Source organism: Nannobrachium achirus (assembly GCF_963921795.1).
Source record: "Nannobrachium achirus genome assembly, chromosome: 15".
In the NCBI taxonomy this organism is placed as follows: domain Eukaryota; kingdom Metazoa; phylum Chordata; class Actinopteri; order Myctophiformes; family Myctophidae; genus Nannobrachium; species Nannobrachium achirus.
The window spans coordinates 59,162,893-59,186,720 of NC_137822.1; the positions used below are offsets into that span (position 1 = coordinate 59,162,893).

At 43.3% G+C, this 23,828-nt stretch overlaps 1 protein-coding gene across 1 annotated transcript in view; it reads right to left on the reverse strand.

Moving 5' to 3' along the window:
* Window positions 1-14,143: 14,143 nt before the first annotated feature.
* The window catches only part of olfm1b (olfactomedin 1b), a gene marked incomplete at both ends in the record, with an annotated part of 49,671 nt that continues 39,986 nt past the window's right edge, over window positions 14,144-23,828 (reverse strand). Inside the window, 3 exon segments of the mRNA XM_080743865.1 lie at window positions 14,144-14,462; window positions 15,348-15,703; window positions 22,433-22,539. Of these exon segments, the coding sequence (XP_080599991.1) occupies window positions 14,144-14,462; window positions 15,348-15,703; window positions 22,433-22,539 (782 nt within the window).

Genomic DNA, 23,828 nt, shown 5'->3' on the forward strand with positions numbered 1-23,828 from the left:
TGCTGGCTGCCTGGCTCACACAACCCATCATCACATCACATCACAGCAGAGAAGACAGGCTCGCAGCAGCAGCAGCAGGCAACATGTTCTCACCTCCAAAGCGTCAGACAACTGACGCCCTGTCAAGTACCGTAAAGCGTCGGACGAGGGGACGCTTTGGGTATGCCTACTGTTTCAAGTGTTGGACGCATTGGGTATGGCCAGTGGTCTAAGAAGAAAGAAAAAAAAGTCATTCCCGAAGCGGGATTCGATACCACTATGAAGGGGTTACTAGCCACCCGACGTTAGCCGCCGATGAGCCCCGGGAGCCGCCGCCGAGGGAGCGGTAGCGACCGAGTCGCCGCTGCGATCGGTGCGAACGGCGGATGAGCCGACTCAGCGGCGTTACCGAATTATGTGCCGTTATGGACAGAATAGTACATTTTGACCAGGGGACTGCTTCTGCGTCCGAATGCGACTCAAAGAAGGGACTACGTTCCGTTAGTATCCACGTTGTCAAAGATAAAAGCACAAAAAAAAGGAATTCCTTTACTTGAGTAGGCTACTATGCTTGTAGGTATTTGTACTTGAGTCCAACTTTCCTTCTACTCCACTACTTTCGGATCCTATTCTTTTTACCCAACTATAAATCATTAGTTAGCCTTTTTGCAGATATAAATTATAATAACACACATAACCCATACTTTTTACCAGTAAGAAATTTGAGTACTTTTTCCACCACTGACCGCAATACTAGCAAGCAGCCACACACAAGACGTTCCCCTCAGCCTCAATCAGGGGCGCTGGAAGTGGGGTGCTGAGGGAGCTGCAGCTCCCCTGGTGGTGGGGAGGAAAAAAGTTTTTTTTTTTTTTTTTTTAATAAGCCTATACACACACACACACAGAGCTATATTAAAACAATAATGTATTTGACTTTGGGGAATAAAATATGTTGAAAAAAGGTATTTGATTATCACATGGTGACCTAATCACATGGTCACCTTGCCACTTCCGGTCAGAAGGGAAGTCAAATTTAAATCCCGCTTTGATGGCACACCGAAGTCTATTTATTTGAGAACTAGAAACTGTCTGTAGGCTCATTGTTGCAAACTAACACCGTTGTATGGGGAATAAAAAACAGTAGAAAACTGTTACAAAAATAATACCCGATTTTGTAGTGTGTGCGTGAGTTACTGTATGTGTGCATGCGTGCTGTGGGTTGCACTGTGTGCTAAAATAACTAGTAACTATATAGCTCCTTGTTACACCGTTGTGCGGGGAATAAGCATCCGAAACCGTAATAAAAATAACCCAAAACCGGATAAAAAACGTGAATTTTTCGGCATCAATTAATTATCAAATCAATTTCTGTATGCCTACTTTTTGTGTTTTAATGGCTGAAATTGCACCCATCATTTTCCAATGCAAAAAAGAAAAGAACGAAAACAATCTCCTGGATTCTGACTCCAATGTTGGCAAACGTATGAACTCCTCCAGGCTCAGCTCTCCTTGGGATTTGGGAGTTCCAGCGCCCCTGGCCTCAATGCACAGGGATGGTCTCTCGACCATGTCCCCTCTCTCTAAAAAGGATAGAGTGAGCTTTTGTTCGAGTTAAACTGTGTGCATGTGCGACATGAGGACTGTCTCTGTGACAGTGTTGATTTCGTCGACTAAAACTACGACGACATTTTTTTGTCGACTGCGTTTTTTTCACTGACGAAAACTAAATAAAAACGAAATAAAAACTAAGCTGTGATGACTAAAACTAAGACTAAATATATTGACAATTTCGTCAACAAAATAAAAACTAGACTAAAACATTAGGGAGGGACTATAGTGGAGAAGAGAGTGATTTTATTTTTGGTTGCTCTCAGGTGTTGCGTGCTGAAAATAGCAGATCTGCAAGCTCACAACACGTCGCAGCGTGACGCGTTGTGAGCTTGTAGATCGGCTATTTTCAGCACGCAACCAAGTGTAAAATCAGTCATTATGATGACATCAAGGCCTGCAAAAATACATTTCAGTTGACTAAATCAACTGTAGATTTAGTCAACTAAAATCTCATGATATTTAGTCGGCTAAAATTTTACCAAAACTAAAACTTCCCAGGTGACTAAAATATGACTAAAACTAAAAGACATTTTATTCAAAAGACTATGACTAAAACTAAATCAAAATTTGCTGTCAAAAACAACACTGCTGTTTGATGATTGTCATTTCTCCTGGATTTGGTATCAAACTGGTATCAAACTAAAATTCACCAGAATACAGGAAACTACATCAAAAACTTCGGGGGCAGGAACGGATTAACCCCCTCGAGGGCCCCTGGACGATATTTTAATGCCAACCAATCATCAAGGACGATGATCCACGAAAGAAAAAGACAGGGAATCTCCAATATCTCTATATATGGGCATTAAAGGGATTAGTTCCCCCTGGCATCACAGGGAACTCTCTAACAGGGCATCATTAATATTAATGACATCAGGGAACTCCATATATGGGCATAAAAGGGAATCTGTTAGTGTGACATCAGTGAAGCCAGAGCGTGATGTCAGAACGGCAAACCCATTCTGTTAGAGTGTTTCCCCTGACATCACAGTGACATCAGAGCATGATGTCAGAGCGGCAAATCCATAGACCGTAAAAACATGTACACGTCTACACGTCCAGACAGACGGATACAGACTTGTGATGCTTCTCATAGTAAACTGCGACCTTCGGTTGCAATAACAGATTGGTTTTACATTGCTTCAGTTATCAAATCAATTTCTGTATGCCTACTTTTTGTGTTTTAATGGCTGAAATTGCACCCATCATTTTCCAATGCAAAAAAGAAAAGAACGAAAACAATCTCCTGGATTCTGACTCCAATGTTGGCAACCGTCGACTGAGGGTTTCATAAATAAATAATATTGAACCATATTGAAAAGTATTATGGGCTAATTATTACCGTGGATCCACTGAAAAACGCAGGTTCTTTTCCCCCCCATTTCCTGAACAGTAACAGCTTTGGACACGCAAGGTTTCCACCTGACAGCTCCAATATCTAATAACGACCTCACAAGAGAGGGAGAGAACGTACTTGGTTTTCACAAGCGTGTGTGTGTGTTTGCGTGCGTGTTTCTTTGTGTGTGGTGCGACTGCGCGCGCGTACGTTGCCTGCGAGAACAATGCGTTTAGGAAAATGCTAATTAAGGAGACATTTTGCCGCGGAGGGAGCAGGTGTGTGGAATGCTGACAGGGAGGCATTTTTAAATGGAACCAGTGCACCGAGGATTGCAACAAACAGGGACATCTGACTTCTCCTTACTTTTCCTCTTTATTGCACAGTAATTAAAATGAATTGTCTTTATAGAGGCTGTTGTTTTTTTTTCTTTCTTCCCTCCCGGTTCCCTTTGCTTTTATGGCCGTATTGATTTATTATTGGCCGTTATGCCCACCCGCTCCGGGCTTGTAATACAGGGGCGTCAATTGGGTATGGCAGGGGTATGCAGCTGCCATACCCTGGGTCCAGGGGGGGAAATAAAAGTTACTTTTAAATATAAATCCATGAATGTCTCTTTGTCTATCTGTGCTGGTTGTTAAATTACAGTAAAATAACTACAAATGCAAAATGTAACAAAATGGTCACTCTAACAAGGTATTATAATTATATTCTCCCCATCTTGACAGAATGGTATATTCTCAGGTTCCGCAGACCTGCTGCACAGGTGCAATGCATTATTGTTAATTGTGGCATGTTTACTAACATGCCGACAACTGTTCCAGGCTGCCATATCCAGCCCAAGAAACCGTAGAAACAGGGGAAAAAATGAAACGTACTTCTTAAAATAAATGTATCATGCCTGTTGCTAAGGTATGGTAACATGACTGGTGTCTTGCGCGTGTGCAAGACACCAGTCATGTTGCCATACCTTAGCTTTTTCTGAACTGACGCCACTGCCTGCTCTGGGCTTGTAATAGCTTCTTGCTGGGGCATCGCTCCATGGAAAAAGAGGGACCCGGGCTTTATTTTGTGTTCGGCTTCACCTCTCACGTTGATGAATCTAAAATGGAGGAAAGAATAATATGCACTAAAAAGCGTTTTGTGAGCATGTCTTGCTAAATCCGGAAGAACCCGGACGCAATTTCGCAAATTGGTTCTCAACCTGGGGTCCGGGGATCTCCAGGGGTCCTTGAGAGGTCTCTAAGGGGTCTCTACCTAAATGATCAATAGTTAAGGTAGGAACTGAATGGGCCCTGACCCCCCCGGCTCCACTGGGCGTGTCGAGCGCCGCGTCAACGGCAACGCTGGGAACGCTGCCATTTTAATTAATGAAGGGTGCTTGACTCTTGACTGCAATGTCAACGTCGGACGCTCAAATTCGCCCGGTTCATTTTTTGACGCCGGCACGACGCTGTCTTTTTGGTGGAGCCCTAGCCTTATAAGGTGGATAGACTGGATACATAATCCAATCAAACAGCCGGGCTTTGGTAGCCCAGGACTACAAAAAAGACATAATTCACGATTCCGGCTGTTCACTCAGGCTATAGTGTCAGAGGTTGGTCAGACGTTCAAGGTGGGTGTGGCTTAATTATAATTGGAGGAAAATTCTTTTTTTTTTAAGTGTTAAAATTATGTTTTTATGTGAAGTTAGACACACCTACAGTGTTGTTGAATGGTAAAAAGGGGAGGGGATGATATTGTGATGTCATTATAGCAGCGAATTTCAATTGGCTTTCCGCTTTCGGGAAGAAACCAAAAATACACTGGGAAGACATATTTGCATTATAACCACACCTGGGGGTCTATAGAGTAATGTTAACTCCATAGACACATACAAAACAGAAAAAAATCACAAAAATGGCACCAACTCTTTAAGTAAAACATTAGAGCAGGGGTCTTCAACAGTGGGGCCGGGACCCCTAGGGGGACCTCAGAGTTAGAGAGGTGGTCCTCCAAATCTTTGCGTGATAGAAACTTTCTCCTTTTTTATATTAACCGCATGTGAACACTAGTGTACTTATTCTGAGAACTTTAGCCAAAATAGTCGATCTACAAACCACAACGCCTCGCAGCTTGTAGATCGACTATTTTTGGCAAAGAGCTTTGGTGTAGAGGGGAAAAAGAGCAGACTACAGAGTGAAAGGTCAAGTTTATTAAGTGTTGACAGTTCAAGTGGTTAAATATCTGAAAACACAAATTTACATGAATCCAAAATAACCTGCTGATTGTGCTGTCAAACAATGAAACTGTATGGAATCTATGAACAGGTTGTGGGGGTCCCTGCTTCATCTCTCTCTCAACTAAGGGGTCCTTGGCCTGAAAACGTTGAAGACCCCTGCATTAGAGTGTTTTTTTTTTCCACCGCGGGTTGTCACAGAGTGCCGTTGTCCTTGGGGTAACGATACACCTTGTGAGTGACCCGAGGACAAGGACGGAGCTCTCACTGCGTCTATGCTCCAGCTCCCAGGAGAGTGCACGTAGCTATACAGTACACTGTTAGTTCTGGCATCTAGAGGGCAAAGCGTGAGATTTAAAAGTAATTAGTGAAGCATCTATTGAGGTCCGATGTAAATAAGCTATGCTTGCGCAGAGGTAAAAAAGAAACAGAGAGAGAGAGAGAGAGAACGCTGACGTGCAGAAATGATGGAGTGAATCGCAATGTCAAACAAACGCCAGGCGTGTGCGTGCGTGTGTGTGCGCGCGTGTGTGCGCATTTCGTCATCGTCGGACGGAAACCTCTTATCTCCAAGTTTCAAATTTGTACGTTCTTTAGCAAAGTAAAGCCCTGCTTCATCATACAAGGCCGTCGCACAAAAGTAGTGAAAACAGCAGATCTACAGGCACACAACGCCTCGTACCGCGAAGCGTTGTGTGCTTGTAGATCGGCTGTTTTCACTATTTTAAATCATTTTTCAAATGAAAAATGCAAAACGAACGGTTTTGGACATACAAGGTTTTCACCCGACAACGACGATTTATATAATTGCTTTTATAACATTTTGAAGTCCTCGAAAGTATACAGGCACGTGCACACATAGACATCAAAGGGGGCTTGAGCCCCTGCCCTTTTATCCGTCTGTAAAACTCTCCAGACCACGAATGCAGTTTTTACTATGGTGAAAGAAATGCAAATGCCCCTCTTTCCATGCCATACCTGAAGGCAGCATTCAAGAGAATTGCCTTCCAAACTCTCCTGAACTTGAATGTAGCATGCAGCTTATGTTGTAAGAATTGCCCTTTCTGTGTAGAAATCCATGCCGTTATACGCCACATCTCCAGTATTGAGTTGATTATGCTTCGTGTCAGGATCAGTGTGGTATCAAGCACCGAAAATAGCCGACCTCCAACCTCACAACTGCGACGCGTTGTGAGCTTGGAGTTTTGCTGTTTTCACCAAAAGGCCCTTTTAGAAATGTCAGCCCCTGCCTCCATAACATTCTCTGCACGTCCCTGCAAGTATATTAAACAGGCACGCGTGTTTGATGGAGTTTGGCTGTGTGGGGGGCCTATAGAAAGAGGGCGGGCGGTGTGTCCGCCAAAGCACCCGTCAGGCCGTAAACATGCAAATTATTGTATATGCACTCACCGTGATTGACAGACCACTATATAACATGCAGGGGTGTTGCACCAAATTCTGGGCCCTGGGTGCAAGGATTCGGTGCGGGCCCCCGCCCAATTATTTTGTGCTTTAACTACTGAAAAATAGCAGATATACAAGCTCGCAGCGCGGCACCGAGTGTCGCGCTGTGAGCTTGTAGATCTGCTATTTTTGAAAAATCTTGAACATTTGTGCAAGTCTTTGAATATTTCAAGTTAAAAAATAATAATAATAAAAATAAACTATATATGTCAGTGGTGCTCAAACCTTTTCATGTGAAGGACCCCCAAAATGATATGTATTTGGCCACGGACCCCCATCTCAAAATACTTAGTTCCCCAGAAGCAAAATTTGAGTTACAAAAAATACATGTATTCAAAGATTTGCACACATTTTCACGGCTTTTCAAAAATAGCAGATCTGCAAGCGAGTGCCGCGCTGTGAGCTTGTATATCTGCTATTTTTCAATAGCTAAAGTATAAAATAATCAAGGCCCCCTCCACCTTGGGCCCTAGTAACTCAGTCCCACTCCCCCCCCCCCCCCCCCTCTCTTGTGACACCCTTGATAACATGCACAGAGACCTTGTTCAGACCCTCCCCCTCTCCTCTCTTCTCTTCTCTCCTCTTCCCTTCTCTTCCTCTGCTGCTATCTGTCTTGGTCTTCCGGGGGAGCAGGCGTGCTTGTATTGGCCAGGCGCTCCGGAGTGAAAATAGAAGCAATCATTTATTCATCGATTGAAACATCAGAGCTGTAGTGGAGGGAAAGAGGGAGTAGCAGCAACAAAGGGGGGGAAACACAGAGGGGCCGAACAATGGAGGAAGAAAAAGGAGAGAGAGAAAGAGGACAGAGATAGAGAAGCGAGTGGAGGTTAAACAAGGAGAAGAAAAGACCGAGCAAATGACGTTATTTATAAAACGTCTTGCCTTAAATTATACATTATGCGTTTGTCTTAATTATGTAAAGGAGCGCCTGACCCATTTTCAACTGTATCTTGATTTTAGTGGTCTTCGTAGAGCTGCGGTCGGCAACCTTTTTTTACATCAATTGCCACGTTTTTATTTCTCGTGATAGTGCAGTGTGCCATATAAACATTATGCTTAATTGTGACACCATACAAAATCCAACAGATTTTGATTGTTTTCTCCTTTTGAAATATTTTCTTTCGTAATCTTTTCAATCTCCCAGACTCTCTCCCCTGTCAAGAGTTCAGCATTTGAATTTTCTTTCTTTCTTTCTTTGACCAAAAATCATCTCTCCCACACTTGCCAGTGTGCCAGTGATTACTCTTCCCTGTGCCAATGGTTGCCTAATAGCCCTGTTATAGAGCGCCGGAGTCTGACATCACTGCCCCAATATCACCAGTAAGACTCCCTAAATCGGGAGATAAGTGCCCGTCAGGTCGCATAGTTACAGAAACGTGAGAAGGCAATGGTAGGCAATCAGGAGGGAATATGGGAAATGGGACAGATCCATGTTGATGACATGACGTTTGAGATACTGTGTACCGCTTTGCGTGATTTTAGGGCAAAATCTGTAGGAGCAGTGTCCAAAAATGTGTGTGTGCTAGAGGAGGTGTGAAAAATGAGGGGTGGAGGTTGTGGTTTGGCAGTCAAGAAGTGTGTGGTGGTGGAACGGTGGTGGAGATATGAGTAGGGGAAAAGTGTGACGTGACGGACAGACAGACAGACTGACTGACTGACTGACAGCCGGACAGCCGGTGGAGGTTTTGATAGTAACTACGACCTGACGGTCGCAATAAACGACACAGAGTCACATTCCTGACAAGATCGCCGGGTTATTTTTGGAAAACGTGCAGTTGTTATGACGCAACATTTCTCTATGGGATTGTAATACCCATATCCCATATCTCACTCTGTGTCTCATTGGTGGGGCTATGGACCATTCAGAAACCTGCCTGCAAATGACATCATCAATGGGATTCCCAAGATAATGGAAACCTTTCTCTTCCTGGAAGCATGCTGAAGAAGAAGGCATTGCATTCATAAAAATACAAAAATCTCACCCAGTGTGAAATGAGCAGTGTCAAAATATATGAATACTTAAGCTGTCCATTAAAGGAGTAGTTCACCTCCAAAATTACTTTTTTTCCCTATTGATTAGTCACACCATGGAGACTTGATTTCAATAATATTTTTTTGTATTCGTCACATTCCTAAGACAAAAATAATGATTACAGTCAACATTGATTCTGGATGTTGGAGCTTAGATGCTTCCAGGAGCAGCACTCAAAAATAGTAAAAAAGAAAAATCTGTGCGCTTGTAGATCTGCTTTTTTTCGTTCTGTACACTGTTGTCCTGTACAAGGAAGCAGGGCATAATGAAAATAAACTAAAACATACGTTAAAAAACATAAGTTGAAATATGGAGAAGTAAGGTTTCTGCCTGACAGCAACGCTATATTCACTATTGTGAAAGTTGAAGTTACAGTTGGTGCTATTAGTGAATAAAGAATGATTTTCTCGCAAGCTCTGCAAGCTTGTAGATCAGCTATTTTGGAGAAAAAAAATCTTGAAAATGTGTGAAATTCTTTGAATAAATGTATTTTTTTTTATTTTTTATTTTTTATCCCACGATTTTTGTAACCCATTTTTTCACCCGGTGCCAATTGCCTAAGCTGTAATCCTGGGCTCTACTCTCCCTCTGCCAACCTGGGGAGGGCCCCGAACTGAGCTCATGCTTCCTTCAATGCATGAGGAGTGAGCAGGCCGCTTCTTATCACCTGACAGGGGGAGCTTCCCCGGTTGGACGTAGCGCGTGGAAGGAACACGTTATTCCAACCAGTTCCATTCCCCTCCATCAGGCGCCCCGGCTGGCCAGGGGGAGGCATTACAGAGACCAGGATTACTGCATGTATTTGTGAGGGTATCTACCCTAGGAGCCACGGGGAGAACATGCAAACTCCACACAGAAAGGCCCTGTTGCCAACCCCACCTAGGGTGTGGGCACTGATGACGCGGAGGAGGGAACACGCCCCCAGCACCCACAGTGTCCCCCGGCGGGAATCGAACCCAGGACCTTCTAGCTGTGAGGCGACAGCACTACTGACTGCGCCACCGTCCCCCCGAATAAATGTATTTTTTAAGCGAACATTTGTAAATAACATTTTGCTTCTGGGGGGTCCCTGGAACTAAACATTTTGAGATGGGGGTGCGTGGCCAAATACATATCATTTTGGGGGTCCTTCACATGAAAAGGTTTGAGCACCACTGACATAGAAACATAGGTTTTTCTAAAAAAAAAAACCTTAGAAGGATTTAGAAGACATTTATAGAATCGGGTCAAAAATATTTGCAAAGACTTGCAAAAAATCTTACAATTTAAAAAAAATAGCAGATCTACAAGCTGTGAGCTCTTATATCTTCTATGTTTCAATAGTTAAAAGCACAAAATAATGCGTAATAATGCGTTCCCAGTCTAAATGGTTTAAACCCACTTCCCCTATGAAGAACATTCATGGGGGGCCCGCAGTGAATCCTTGTACCCTGGGTACAAGGATGCAACACCCCTGACTGTAACAAAGTAATGTCTATACTTTGATGCAGCAGCCTGAAAACCGCCAGTGGTTTTCATCTATGTTGTTAAAGTTGTTATGACATATCTATGAATACCACAAAGAGTGAGTGTGTGTATCTTCGACAACGATGGACTGCCAAGGAGGGGACATCGTGAGAACCGTCCATTCAAGGGCATTATTACATACCGTTGTTTCCTATTGAGCTTGGCACATTTCCTGGGGCAAGCTGCCCAGATCACACGTGTCTTCTTATTTTTTCACTCTCAAAAAGCGCCTGCAATGCAGTGCATTTGAAACTACATTGCAGTGCACTGTGAATTGTTTAATTTTTTATTTTAGTTTATGTTCTGTTTATTCCGTTGCTGAGTGAGATCAGCAGACAAAGTGGCGTGACTGAGATGAAAAAACCTGGGTGAAATGTGCCAATCTCAACAGGACATATCTGTATTCAGAATGTGCCATTTCAAAACTTCACATGTCCTGCAATTGGCAAGACAGTAGATTTCCAGGGGTTTGGCAGAACATTGAGCTTGTAGATCAGCTATTTTTGCTATTTTTATGACCTTTTCTGACTTTGAAGATGAAGGTGGATTCTGCTTTTCAATGTGAATGGAGTGGTTTCTTGCCATAACGCTCAATTCTTCATACAATTTTAAAAGGCATAACAGGGAAAGAAACCTGTGGAAAAAAGTGCATTTGCGGAAACGGCACATCTGTACCCGCTGACAAAAGTGCTGATGTCACAGTAGTAGTAGTAGCCTGTGACGACAATGATGTCATCCTATATTAAGGGTGCGTTCGGAAATGCGCACCCTGAGCGCACTCACATATTAGTTTGTATTGGCCGGTGCGCTCAGTGCTGTATTTTCGAATGCGCCCTTAAATTGGCTTAACCGATTTTGTGCCACTAGATGGCGCCAGGCCCCAACGTACATTGCCAGCATTACTGTCCATAGGCTCGCACTGTATTGCGCAACCCCTACGTGCATGCATGTGCGCGTAATGACATTTGCGTGTCACATGACTATGGGGCCGGATGTTGTAAGACACCATTGTGTATAGGCTAAAGCTAATATTAGCCGATCATTATTTGCCCATCTAGCCGTAAAAAAGAGGTTGTTCTCTGCCATAAAAACATACATCAGAGATAAAGAAGTTAAAGTCAGCATGATGCATTGGATTAAATGGAAGATTTTGGCGGCGCGATGTTGTCAACGTCTAATGTACACAAACCGCGGACCCAATATGTTGGAGGAAAAGCAACTGGGGGGGGGGGGGCGGGCTATGGCAGGTCGGGTATAACAACGCTAAAAGAACCCCGGCATCAGGTTTATCTGGTTTATTGACACGAATCATTAACTATCTCATCTCAGATACAACACATTTCCAGCAAAAGCGCAAAAAGAGTGAAGTGCCATTGTCCTCTGCAGGGGGGAGGGGGAGGGGGAGGTGAGGAGGGGGTACATTGAAACAGCATTATCCTTCACTAGCGGTGGGTGGGGGAGGGTACATGACATGAACAAGCATCATCCTCTAAAGGAACGCTCTCAACTACAGCCAGATGATTTGAGTAGAAAGACCCTGACACACATAGCAATTTTTTCATCAATATCAACCAGCAACGACCAGAGGTGTCAAGGGTATGGCCATTGGCAGCGTTATTGGATTAATCTTTTCGTACCTTTACCTTCACACATGCAAGACACCAGTCATGTTGCCATACCTTATCGACAGGCATGACTTTATTTTAGTAAGTACAATTTGTTTTTTCCCCTTTTGCCAAGGTATGGCAACTGCCATACCCAATCGACGCCTCTGGTCATTGCTGATTGATATTGATGAAAACATTGCTACATGTATCAGGGGCTGAAGATAGGAGAGGGACAGGTTTCCGGAATACATTGCTTAATACATTCTATAATTCTTTTTTATTCATTTTTTTGTTCTTCAGAGAGATGTGAACTAGATAAAAGTCCTCCCACGCGGCCCGAGTAAAACGAATACAAAGAAGCAAAGCCAGTGCCAACAGTTACAGTGATATACAGAAACATTAAAATCAAAAACCATCTGAATGAAAAACAACTCAACAAACTAAAACAGAAGTGAAAGAAGAGTGAAAAAAGCAAATATCGTTGCACATCTTCTAATCCCGCCGGGTATTCGGTTCCGTTTACCCGCCTCTCTCGGCTTATTTTCTTATTTTTCTTTCAAATAGTTACGGCGTCATACAGCAAAAAAGACATTCAGAAGAGCGGACCAACCAGAGTGATAAAAAAAAAAGAACACTCATGCAACGAAAGCCTGTTTCACACGAAAGTCACAAACACGGGATAAAATCTGGTCAAACAAGAGTGCTGCCAACAGTCAGTGCCTTCAGGTCTTTTTTTTTCTTTTTTAGAGGACGTTTAGTTGGAGCACTTCCGATATGTCTGTGACAAAGGTCCGTTTCTCAGTGGTTTTGTCATCTATGAAGGTTAAATAACAAATTGAGCCCCCATGCCCCTCGCAAAAATGCGGGCAAAATTTGTGAGAGCCGCTGAAAGTTTGTCTCATTCACTTATTATACACTATACTATAAAGGAAAACAGTACCCCCAAAACATCGGCTTTAAGTAGCATGTGAGGGGTCAAATTAGGGGTTTTTAATTACTCGGAATCCATTGCAAGCATTTGTTTTGAAAAAAAAAAAAACATTCTTTGGGCTAAAACGGCCCGACAAAACTATGGTTTAGTGATGAGTCATCACTTTTCACAAATTTTGTGGGGTCCGTTTTTAGCCCAAGGGTTTGACCCCTCACATGCTACTTAAAGCAGATTTTTTGGGGGGTATTGTTTGCCTTTATAGTATATGTGTATAGTAAGTGAATGAGACACAAACTTTCAGCGGCTCTCACAAATGTTGCTGCCATTTTTTTGTGAGGGGCATGGGGGCTCAATGTGTTATTTAACCTTCATAGATGACAAAACCGCTGAGAAACGGACCTTTGCACTACACGATCACAGAAGTATCGGAATAAATGCTCCAACTAGTTGTTTTTTATTGATCTTCTCTTCGTAGATATTTGATTTTGCTACTGCACTGACAAAAAGGATAGGTGAGACAGACGTCCGTCGTGGTGGGTTCTTAGGGTATCTGTCTGGCGGTCCCCCACCCCTCACCATGTCTGTCTCCTGGGGCCTGAGGGGGTCCGGGGGTCCCCGAGCAGTTCATCATCACTAACACAGTCTTTGTCCAGGACAGGGACCCCCTGCCCCCCCATGGCCAAAAGAAAGGTGAGGTGGAAGGATTACCGCCCATTATAGACCCACCACATCCACAGGAACAATCTTTTAGGTTTTTAGTTTTTTTTTTCTTCCCCGATATAAAAAAGGCGTGATGATGTTTGTTTTTTTGGCATCTATCTTTCCTCTATCCAATACACGGCCTACCTATTTTGTATTACAATCGTCTTCTATACAGCAAACAACGTAAGCTTTATTTATTTTGTCTTAAATAAACGTTTAAATAATTGATATAAAGTAAACTCTATGCACATTCAATCCACTTTGCATTCATTTTTAATGCAGTCTCTCCGCAGAAGTCATATGATATAGTAAATAGGAATGGTCTTAAAGGAGTAGTTCACCCCCAAAATGACTTTTTTTCTATTGATTACTCGCGCCATGGAGACTTGAGTTCAATAATATTTGTTTGTATTTGTCGCACTCCTAAGACAAAAAATTTACTATTTATTGTACAGTACATTGACCGCCATTGATTCCGGATGGGCCCCCATCCGGAATCAATGGGGGTACATTTAAGTAATCAAATTACTGTCTTAGGAATGCAACAAAAAACTAAAAATATTATTGAACTCAAGTCTCCATGGCGAGAGTAATCAATAGAAAAAAAGTAATTTTGGGGGTGAACTACTCCTTTGACCACAAAGTCTTTTTTTTTTTTTAATCATTTCAGTTATATTCTTCGTATATAGGGAGCTCTCTACTACACAAACGATATGTGTGCGTGCGGCAGCGCGATCCGGCCGTCTCCTCCGGTAGGTTACAGTTCCTCGGAGCGGATGACGTGGAACAGCGTGACGTTGTAGAGCACCTGGTGGCCGTTGTTCCAGGCGTAGAGCGCGCGGTCGCGCGGGTTGTAGTCCAGCATGGAGATGTGCGAGTACTTGTTCTGGAAGGCGATGTCGATGTACTCGTACGTGGACGAGTTGGTGGAGTAGGCGTAGTAGACCTTGGTGCCGCCCGAGTAGCCGTTGGTGACGTAGAGCGTGCCGCAGATCATGAAGGACTCGCCGGCGCTCCTCTTCGGGTGGTTGGTGGTCCAGCTCTTGACGATCTGCAGCGTGTTGGGGTTGAGCTTGCTGGCGACGGGGATAAGAATGATAAACTTTATTTGTTATAGCACCTTTCATACATAGAATGTAGCCCAAAACTGCTTTACGTGCAAGAGGTCAAATAAAATAAGATAAAAACAGAGTTTACAAGCAGAAACAGTAATTGTTTAACAAAAATAACGAGTAAGACGCCTCAGGGCGACATGCGACCTCGAGGTCGTGCCAATTCTTGGCCATCTGGCCAGTGATGTATACTGCTCAAAGAAATGAAGGGAACAAAATGTTCCATTCATTTATTTGAATTTATTTGAGTATAGTATACTGTAGTACTGCTCAGAAAAAGCTCAAAGAATTAAGGGAACATTTTGTTCCCTTCATTTCTTGTATATCGGACCAGTTACCCATATATGGAGACCCCTGGTAACCATAATATACAGTACATGGATCTCCATATATTATATGGAGATCCATGTACTGTATATGCTGTGAGAGCCCAAACTTGCTTACTCAGTTATTCGTTAGGTGAAAATCCTATTATGTCTATGACATCTGACATCATACCCTTTTATGCCCATACATGGAGATCCCTGTCTGTAGAACCAGCCACACAGATATGGGCTGTCTTGGCAATCTGTCTTGGCCATATATGGATTTTGTTAGTGTGGTATGTGGCCGATGTGGCCTCCATATATGGGCATTCGCATAAGTCCTGTTAGATATGGGCTTAATATTGATGACATCAGGCAACTCCATATATGGGCAATAGAACCGTGTTGTACAAAATGTAATGCCTCAACTCTTAGTGCTCGTCAGGGCCAGTTAAAATGAGATCATTTTGGGAGTTACGGCCTGAAAAGGTTGAGAACCACTGCCATGACTTAGGGGCCATAAACCCAGAAAGCGTCCCCTCACCTGATGACGATGTTGCCGGCGTTCTGGTTGGTGGCGTAGACGGCCCAGAGGCCGCCCTCGTCCACCATGAGGTCGATGTCGGAGTGGCCGCCCCAGGCGTAGTGGTACGCGTTGTTGAAGCCGGCGTAGTCCAGCTGCCGCGACTTGCTGATGGAGGAGGTGCGGAAGTCGAACTTGATGATGACGTGGCTCTGGAACTTGTTGAAGTAGATGGAGCCGTTGTAGACCACCTGGCCCGTGCCGGACCACGGGTGGGGCAGCCGGTGCGACGTGAAGTTGTCCGTCGCCATGAAGTCCTGCATGGACTTGTACTCGCGCACAAAGCGGTTGTTGTGGTAGCCGTCCATGTACCACACCTGAGGAGGGGGAATGAGGAGGGGGAGAGAGAGAGAGAAAATCAAGCAGGGACCAGTGGCGTCAGTTCAGCAAAAGCTAAGGTATGGCAACATGACTTGTGGTGCAGGACACCAGTCATGTTGCCATACCTTAGCAACAGGCATGATGAATTTATTTACATTTTTTTTTCCTTTCTTGTAGCCAAGGTATGGCACCTTGCCATACCCAATTGACGCCTCTGGCAGGGACTCAGAGCGTTCTACTGCAGTGATTCTCAAAATGCAGTCCTTGAGGGGGTTCCAGGGGGTCCCCAATTTAGACTCGCATAACCAGGCCAAGCTGTCATTTGCAAAGAAAAATGAGATCTGGCCCCGCTCAGTTATTTACATTTTTCACGACCCACAAGTCGCGAGGAACCAACCAGGGGCCCAGTATGCAAATGTAGGGCGGGCTTTAGGTCATGAGGATGTGTAGGTCAAACCAATAGAGTTTGAATCTCATTGTAACCGCCCCTTGGAAAAAGAAATAACACTGAGAAGAACCAGACCGGACTATAAGCTGCGTTTTTTTCCCCATGTTTTGAACCCTGCGGCAACGGTGCGGCTTATATATAGATTTTTACAGCTAGCGGCGGCCAGGGGCGCTCCAGCGGGAAGCAGGAAGGAAACCTGCGACTTATAGTCAGGTGAGGCCTATACATGTAAACGTTTGTTTTTTGTTCTAAATTTAGTTGGTGCAGCTTGTATTCAGGTGCGGCTTATAGTCCAGCAATTACGGTAATATCCACGCAGTGATATTGTCTGGCTATGCTTGGCTATCCCCAATTAGCACATTTACAAGCTCACAACGAGTCACGTTGTGACATAATTTGAGACAATTTACTGCCCTACAAAAGCCAAAGTGCCAGCTATTTGTGGGAGGAAAGAATTCAAAGCTCTTTAAATGGGAACACAAATCTTCTCTTATGGGGATCGCAATCTTTTCGAATGCAACCTCAACTTGACATGAAAATGTTTTAACCAGTGGCGTCAGTTCAGAAAAAGCTAAGGTATGGCGCGTGTGCAAGACACCAGTCATGATGCCATACCTTAGCAACAGGCATGATACATTTATTTTAAGAAGTACTATTCCCCCCCCCCCCCCGTTTCTACGGTTTGTTGGGCTGGATATGGCAGCCTGGAACGGTTGTTCAAGTGCAGCTAAACTTGGCATGTTAGTAAACGTGCCACAATTAACAATAATGAATTGCACCTGTGCAGCTGACCTGCGGAATGTGGGAATATACCATTATGTAAAGATGGGGAGAATACAAGTGTGGAGAATATACTAATAATACCTTGTTAAAGTGACCATATTGTAAAATGTTGCATTTGTAGTTATGTTACTGTAATTAAACAATATAATAACCATCACAGATAGACAAAGAGACATTCATGGATTTATATTTAACGTTACTTTTATTTTCCCCCCTGGACCCAGGGTATGGCAGCTGCATACCCCTGCCATACCCAATTGGCCGCCCCTGGTTTTAACTGTAAACGACAACGTACAGCACTGCAGAGTTAAAAATCTCACATCGCCACTGAGTCCTCAGCGTACCTTTCTGAGCATCTAAATTATGCATGCAGATCACCCCCCATAACCCTGCAATCTAAATCAAATCAGGCTGTCAACAAGTTCCCTAATTAAGTCAGAGCCGGCATCTCCGGGAGGGGTTAGCCTCAAACGGAGATCTAGGCTGTTTCTGACTGCAAAAAAGCCTGCAGGATGACAGTCGCGGGGTGGGACGGGTCCCGCCCCACAGGGGCGATGCCCATCATTCCTGATGAAAGAGCCTGCCTGAGCACCCCTCGAACACCAACCTAATGCCTGTGGTGGAAAGGGCTTGCATTCTTCACTTGAGTAAAGCACTGCAATGTAGAAATACTCCATTACAAGCAAAAAGTCCGGAATTCAAAGTGTACTTGTTGAGTAAAGGCATGAATGTGTTGGCATCAAAAAGTACCAAAACTGAAAGAACAAAATAGCTGATACAAAATAGCGCAGTTTGAAAATGGCAGATCTACAAGCTCACCACGCGCCGCGATGCGTTGTGAGCATGTAGATCGGCTATTTTCAAATTCCACCAATAGCTTGGAAATAGCTTATCTACAAGCTTAGTCACAAAGTGACGCGTTGTAAGCTATTCTACCACTTTTTCGAGTCACGTGTTCAAATACTGGATTCTGATTGGCTAAATTCCGGAGGTTATGACAGAACAACTGCCGCAAAGTTGTGTGAGGACTTGTCCGAGATCAATGCGCCTCAGTGTACATCCGGGGACTTCAGGAGGTAGTCGGAACACCTTTCCCCCAACCAACAAATGACCGTGGCAACGGTCCTATGTTTACTAACGTGCATGCTATAGTCGCCGATTTATTTGGATCCAATGCAATCCGCCAACTTTAAAGCCCCTTTTCTCTGAACCTATGCCTTTCTGGAAGCGAACAGCCTCTATTTACGGCCGGAACGGTACTTCTAACTGACGTTAGCTTAGCTGTAAGCTAGACGCATGGATTAGTATGGAGTTGGCGCCATCTGTTGGTGAGTAGAAGATGTTGTTGGTGGAACTATCTGCTGTCTCGCGGAAGTTTTATAGGCAATAATGATTGTAACTTAAGATCCTTGCAAGTTACAACTATGTGTTTTCTTTCATGTATAAGGGAAAAAGTGGTAGAAAAGCTATTTACCACTCGGGGTCGGACATTATGCTCTGATAATGTCCTGTGTGAGGGTGCTATCGGACTCGGCTTCGCCTCGTCCGATCACCCCCTCACACAGGACATTATCAGAGCATAATGTCCTCTCACTCGGGGTAAATTGCTTACTTTTTCCACATTTTTCAACATGGAAACGATTATGCAAAAATACTTTTGATGATCTCAAACTAATTGCGATTAGACGATTATGTAATAATTGTGACGGGCCTAACTACAGTATGCAGACACAATCTTGGTCTCATCATGTTTTAGCTCCTTATGTTTGTTCCTTCCTGATCACAAATGTTAAAGAGGTGGTGCCATAGTTTTGTACTTTTTCTGTTTTTCATGTGTCTAGGAGGTTGAAAGTACTTCATTAGACCCCCTGATGTGTTTTTTTTTTTTAGAAATGATTTATTCTCTTAGTATTTGTTTGTTTTCTCTTGGAGGCTGCCCCTTGTGGTCAAAAGTGTCAGTTAAAAAACACAGATACTACGTGTGTCACAGTATCAACTCCTCCCCAATTGCCATTCACCCAACACTGTGGGGTGTGGCTATATCAGCTGGGTCACCACCCACCATGCCATCCATGCATACTTAATGAACTGGGGGTGTGGCCACATAAAAACCCAATTTTAACTCTTTTTGTATACTTTTTTGGAAAAAATCTTCCTCCTAGTATAATCAGAATACCTGATAATCATGTTTTAGAAGGGGGGAATCATGGCACCACCTCTTTAAGCCTTTAATTCAGGTATCATATTATTTTTTCAGACATAGGTCTTGTTTGTTATCGTTTCAATGTGCAGATTGTTATTGTTAACCGGCACAGCTTGTCCGTATGTATCTATAAGTGTAACGCCTGACACTGTGGTTCCCCCGACACATCACTGTGACATCACAGGTGACATCACAGGTGATGTCAGATGCTCAGAGCAGAGATCTCCATATACGGGCATAAACAGGTGGCATCACAGTGTTAAGAATCTCCATAAATGGGCATAAAAGGGATTGTATCCCAGATGATGCCCTGTTAGAGAGATCCCTGTGATGCCAGGGGGAACAAACCCCTGTATGCCCATATATGGAGATATGGAGATCCTTGTGATGCCAGGGGAACAAATCCCTTTTATGCCCATATATGGAGATCCCTAATGTCCACATCACTGATCTCCATATATGGGCATGAAAGGGATTGTATCCCAGATGATGCCCTGTTAGAGAGATCCCTGTGATACTAGGGGAAACAAATCCCTTTTATGCCCATATATGGAACAAAACACTTTCACCACCCATCTAGATACAGCAGGCCTGATGGTAAATACTAGGGGTATAACGATACATTTTAATAGCGATTCGATACATATCACGATACATGGTTGACGATACAATACATGGACGATATAGTAACTATTTAGCAAAGAAATTAAATCTATGTGAAAAGTGTGGATAGTGCAGGTTTTTAAGGGAAACATGTATTATTATGGATATAAATAAGTAAACACTGTGATTATCTGGCAAATACATGGACGGGAGGAATTTAATTTTTCTTCATAGTAATGCTAAATATAATGCACAAGTAGGTAGTATCGATACAATCGATTATTTGCACTAGCTATTCGATACGATACAAAATCAAACGATACGATTCGACTTTAGCTGTTTTCATTTCGATATACTATATTTTTAATTAAAAACGATATTTCAATGCCGTTACTATTGTTACACCCCTAGTAAATGTTACGTCTTTAGGGCGAGGTCGCTTGACGCCTGAGGCGTCCTACTGGTTTAGATTAGACGCTAGGTTCATGGTATACCTGGTTATCCTAGTTTCCTGAGGCACTACGCTGTCTCTCTGCATTTGATGTATGTGTTTACCGTGCTTTGTAGGTCACAATGGATACGAGCAGTTGATAAATGCCAACATTGTACGCTGTAGATGAAACAAATCCAAGGCAAACCCAGCCATGAAAAGACTGACAGTCATTAGACGTGTCTGCTTTGATCAGTTTCCCTCGGTTTTCTCTCTCAGTCTTCCCACCACACATCATGCTGCCATTGCAAATTGAACGCCTTTCATTGCACAGTAGAGTGCCCTTAGCAGGAGGACGAGATGATGCGTATCGCTATGGAAACCATTAATTCATAATGGAACTTAATGCGTCACAGAGGATGGTAAATGCCTCTATATTCTGATAGTAATCGCTATTCGTGTTGTTGCTATGGACCAGTGATGGGCAAGCTACTTGGAAAATATAGTAAGCTAAGCTACAAGCTACTCTTGATGAAATATAGCTTAAGCTACAGCGAAGCTACCCACAGAGATGTGTAGCAAAACAAGCTACAAGCTACACGGCAAAAGTAGCTTACTACAACAAAGCTACTTTTTTAATATATATATATTCTTATCAACTTCATGATCAAGTGCAACTTTCCACCAAGTAACGTGTAGCGTTTGTTGGACGCTACATCACTACTGGGGTCTAAAAATAGCCACGCTACAGAAAAAGATATTTGGTTCAAAAGGAGCGGCGCTGCCATGACACTACTGAGAAATGTAGTTAAGCTATGTGGCGTCGCTACTTGTAGCTCGCTACTGCCCATCACTGTTATAGACAGCATTTTAGTGAATGAAAAACACATTTTCAGATTAGGATACCGATTGGAATGTAGAGCTTTAAAGGAGAATTCTGTGCTAAATCGCTTTTTTTTACCTTGTTTTCCAGTCATTTAGTCTTCAAAAAACTGGACGGGTGTTTTTTGATGCCAATACTTTCATCCTTTTACTCAAGTACATTTTGAATTCCGGACTTTACTTGTAAGGCTGCCCTCAGACCAAAATACCTACGAGAGTGGAATCCGCGTTCCGCCAATGCATTTCAATGAGAAGGCATGTCAGTGGAGGATATCTGCGCTCCGCGCAGACCTTGCGTTTATGCTGGAGCAAAGAAATTCTCCACGCAGATTCTGGTTTCCCCCTCTGTCCAATCGGGTGAGTCGAAGGCGTAACATTCTGAGAATCAGGAAGGGACTGGGAGATGTTTTGTTTTGATCAAGAGTCTCATGCATCCAAACTCTTCTCTTTTTAGCTTGTTGCATCTCCCCTTCCAATAAAGCAAGGGTGAGTACCCTTCGCCTGTCCATTATAGAGTTGACACGTAAAATATGATGAGGATCGCTACGCTAGTGTAACAGGCTACAGGGAGGGAGGGCGGTGCGGGAAGTGAGTGACAGCGGCGTCAATGGCTTTGGGACGGAATATGCTCTCTGCGTTTTTTGCCAGCGCACCAGAAGAGTTTATCCACTGCCGACCATATTTTGGTCTGAGGGCACCCTTACACGGCACTTCTACATTGCAGTATTGATAAGTTTACTTAAAGGAGTAGGTCAACACTTTTCAACCTGTCTTCATATAATAGGTCCTCACTAATGTTCATGATAAAATATCACGATTTTTTTCTACTCAGTCCAAGTCTCCTAGGAGAGCTGTTGGAAGTTCAGAATCCATCGTCTTGTGACATCATCATTTTCCAAAAAAAAAAAAAATGTAATCAATATTTTTGAAAAAAATATTTAGATTTTTATTATCGCGAGAACAATGGCTTCCACTTTAAAATTGCAACTTTTCAGGAATAGAAAGCCTGCAGTTTCTATAAGCTGGATTGGCAATCGATGATGTCACAAGACGATGGGTTTCTGACCTGCCCACAGCCCTCCTCTGAGAAAAAAAAAGAAAAAAAAAGAAAAGCTATTTTTGAGTGAGGACCAATTATATGAATAGGTTGAAAAGTGGTGGAGTGCCCCTTTAAGTAAAGAATCTGAGTACCTTTCCCACCACTGCTCACCGGGCAGCCTTGGCTCTTCCATGCTCCGTGTATAGATTTATTATTGTGCATTAGCATTTTAATGTGTCCAGTAATGAAAACGGGGTCATTCGCCGAGGCAGCAGATGCTTAGACCTTCCAAACTAAATCAGACGGGCCTGCCGAGGTAAATCACGGGGGCACTTACCCTCGTATCTCCCTCGTTGGCCAGGGGGTCCGTCATCCATGAACCAAATCGGGAGCCGGAGGTCTTGATGGTGATGGGTTCGCTGATGCCCGTGAGCTTGCCGCACGCTGCAGGAAAAAGAGCGCGATACAGAAACAAACACGGTAATACCAGAATTGCACTGTTTTTGAACAAAAATGTATCAGTCTCTGTGAGATTCCGACACTTTTCATTAAAAAAAAAACAACCAGTCTTTTATTAGTGCGCTAATAAGTCATTAGTGCCCCCCCACCCCACAAACCCAATATAGATGAAAAATATTTAAGGAATACATAATACAATGTGTATGTGAAAGACAATTGACTGACTTCTACGTAAACCATACTATAAAATCATACTTTTTATGCTGGAAAGCATCTTCAGCCTCACAAAAAACCCTATCCGATCACCTACATTCCTCAAATTTGGACCCAGCATCTGCCAATGATCTGGTCTGTTCAATTATCCAAACCCAAAGTGAAAAAATCTCGTTTGTCATATTAGAACTATTCATTATTGTTTGTTGCCCAAATTAATTAGCCCCTGATCTAAAAATGCCAGCCCCCCCATAGCCCCCCCAGTCGCAATTCTCTGGAGCTGCCGCTGGTTGTACAACAGAGTATGAATTTCTGGCACCATAACTTCAGTATGTGTATGAACTTGTTTCAGCTGCTCTCACATATGTTGTCTCTCACTTGCACAAGAGACAGTGATTCTATATCTGCTTGGTTTCTGGGGTCACTTGGAAGGTGAACTTCAGATGAAGGTTTGCCCTTCACCACCCTCTACAACAGTGGTTCTCAACCTTTTCAGGCTGTGACCCCCCAAATAATCGTATTTTAACTGGGGACCCCCCTCACCCTGACGAGCACTAAGAGTTGAGGGATTACATTTTGTATAACACGGTTCTATTGTGAAAATTGCAGATCTACATGCTCACAACCCCTCACAAGGCGTTGTGCTCACAACGCCACGCAAGGCGTTGTGAGCATGTAGATCTGCAATTTTCACAATTTCTGACAATTGTGGCCAATGTTTAATTTGTCATTTTGAGGTGTTAAAAAGTCCATAAATTGTCAATTTAGAAATGTGCATAAACCCTCTATACACTTAAACTTTATTTTGGTTTGTTTACTGTTGAATGAGAAAACAATGTTTCACATTAAGTTAATCATCTGGGGACTCCCCCAAAATCATTTGGGGACCCCCCCTGGGGGTCCCGACCCACAGGTTGAGAACCACTGCTCTACAATACATAGTGATATTCTGTACTGTATGTGTGTATATTGACAGTGTGTCCTTTCATCTGACTTCTTTTCCTTTGTTCTTTTCTTGATTATTGCTTTTGTGTTTTATAACTGCAAGTCATTGGAGCTTA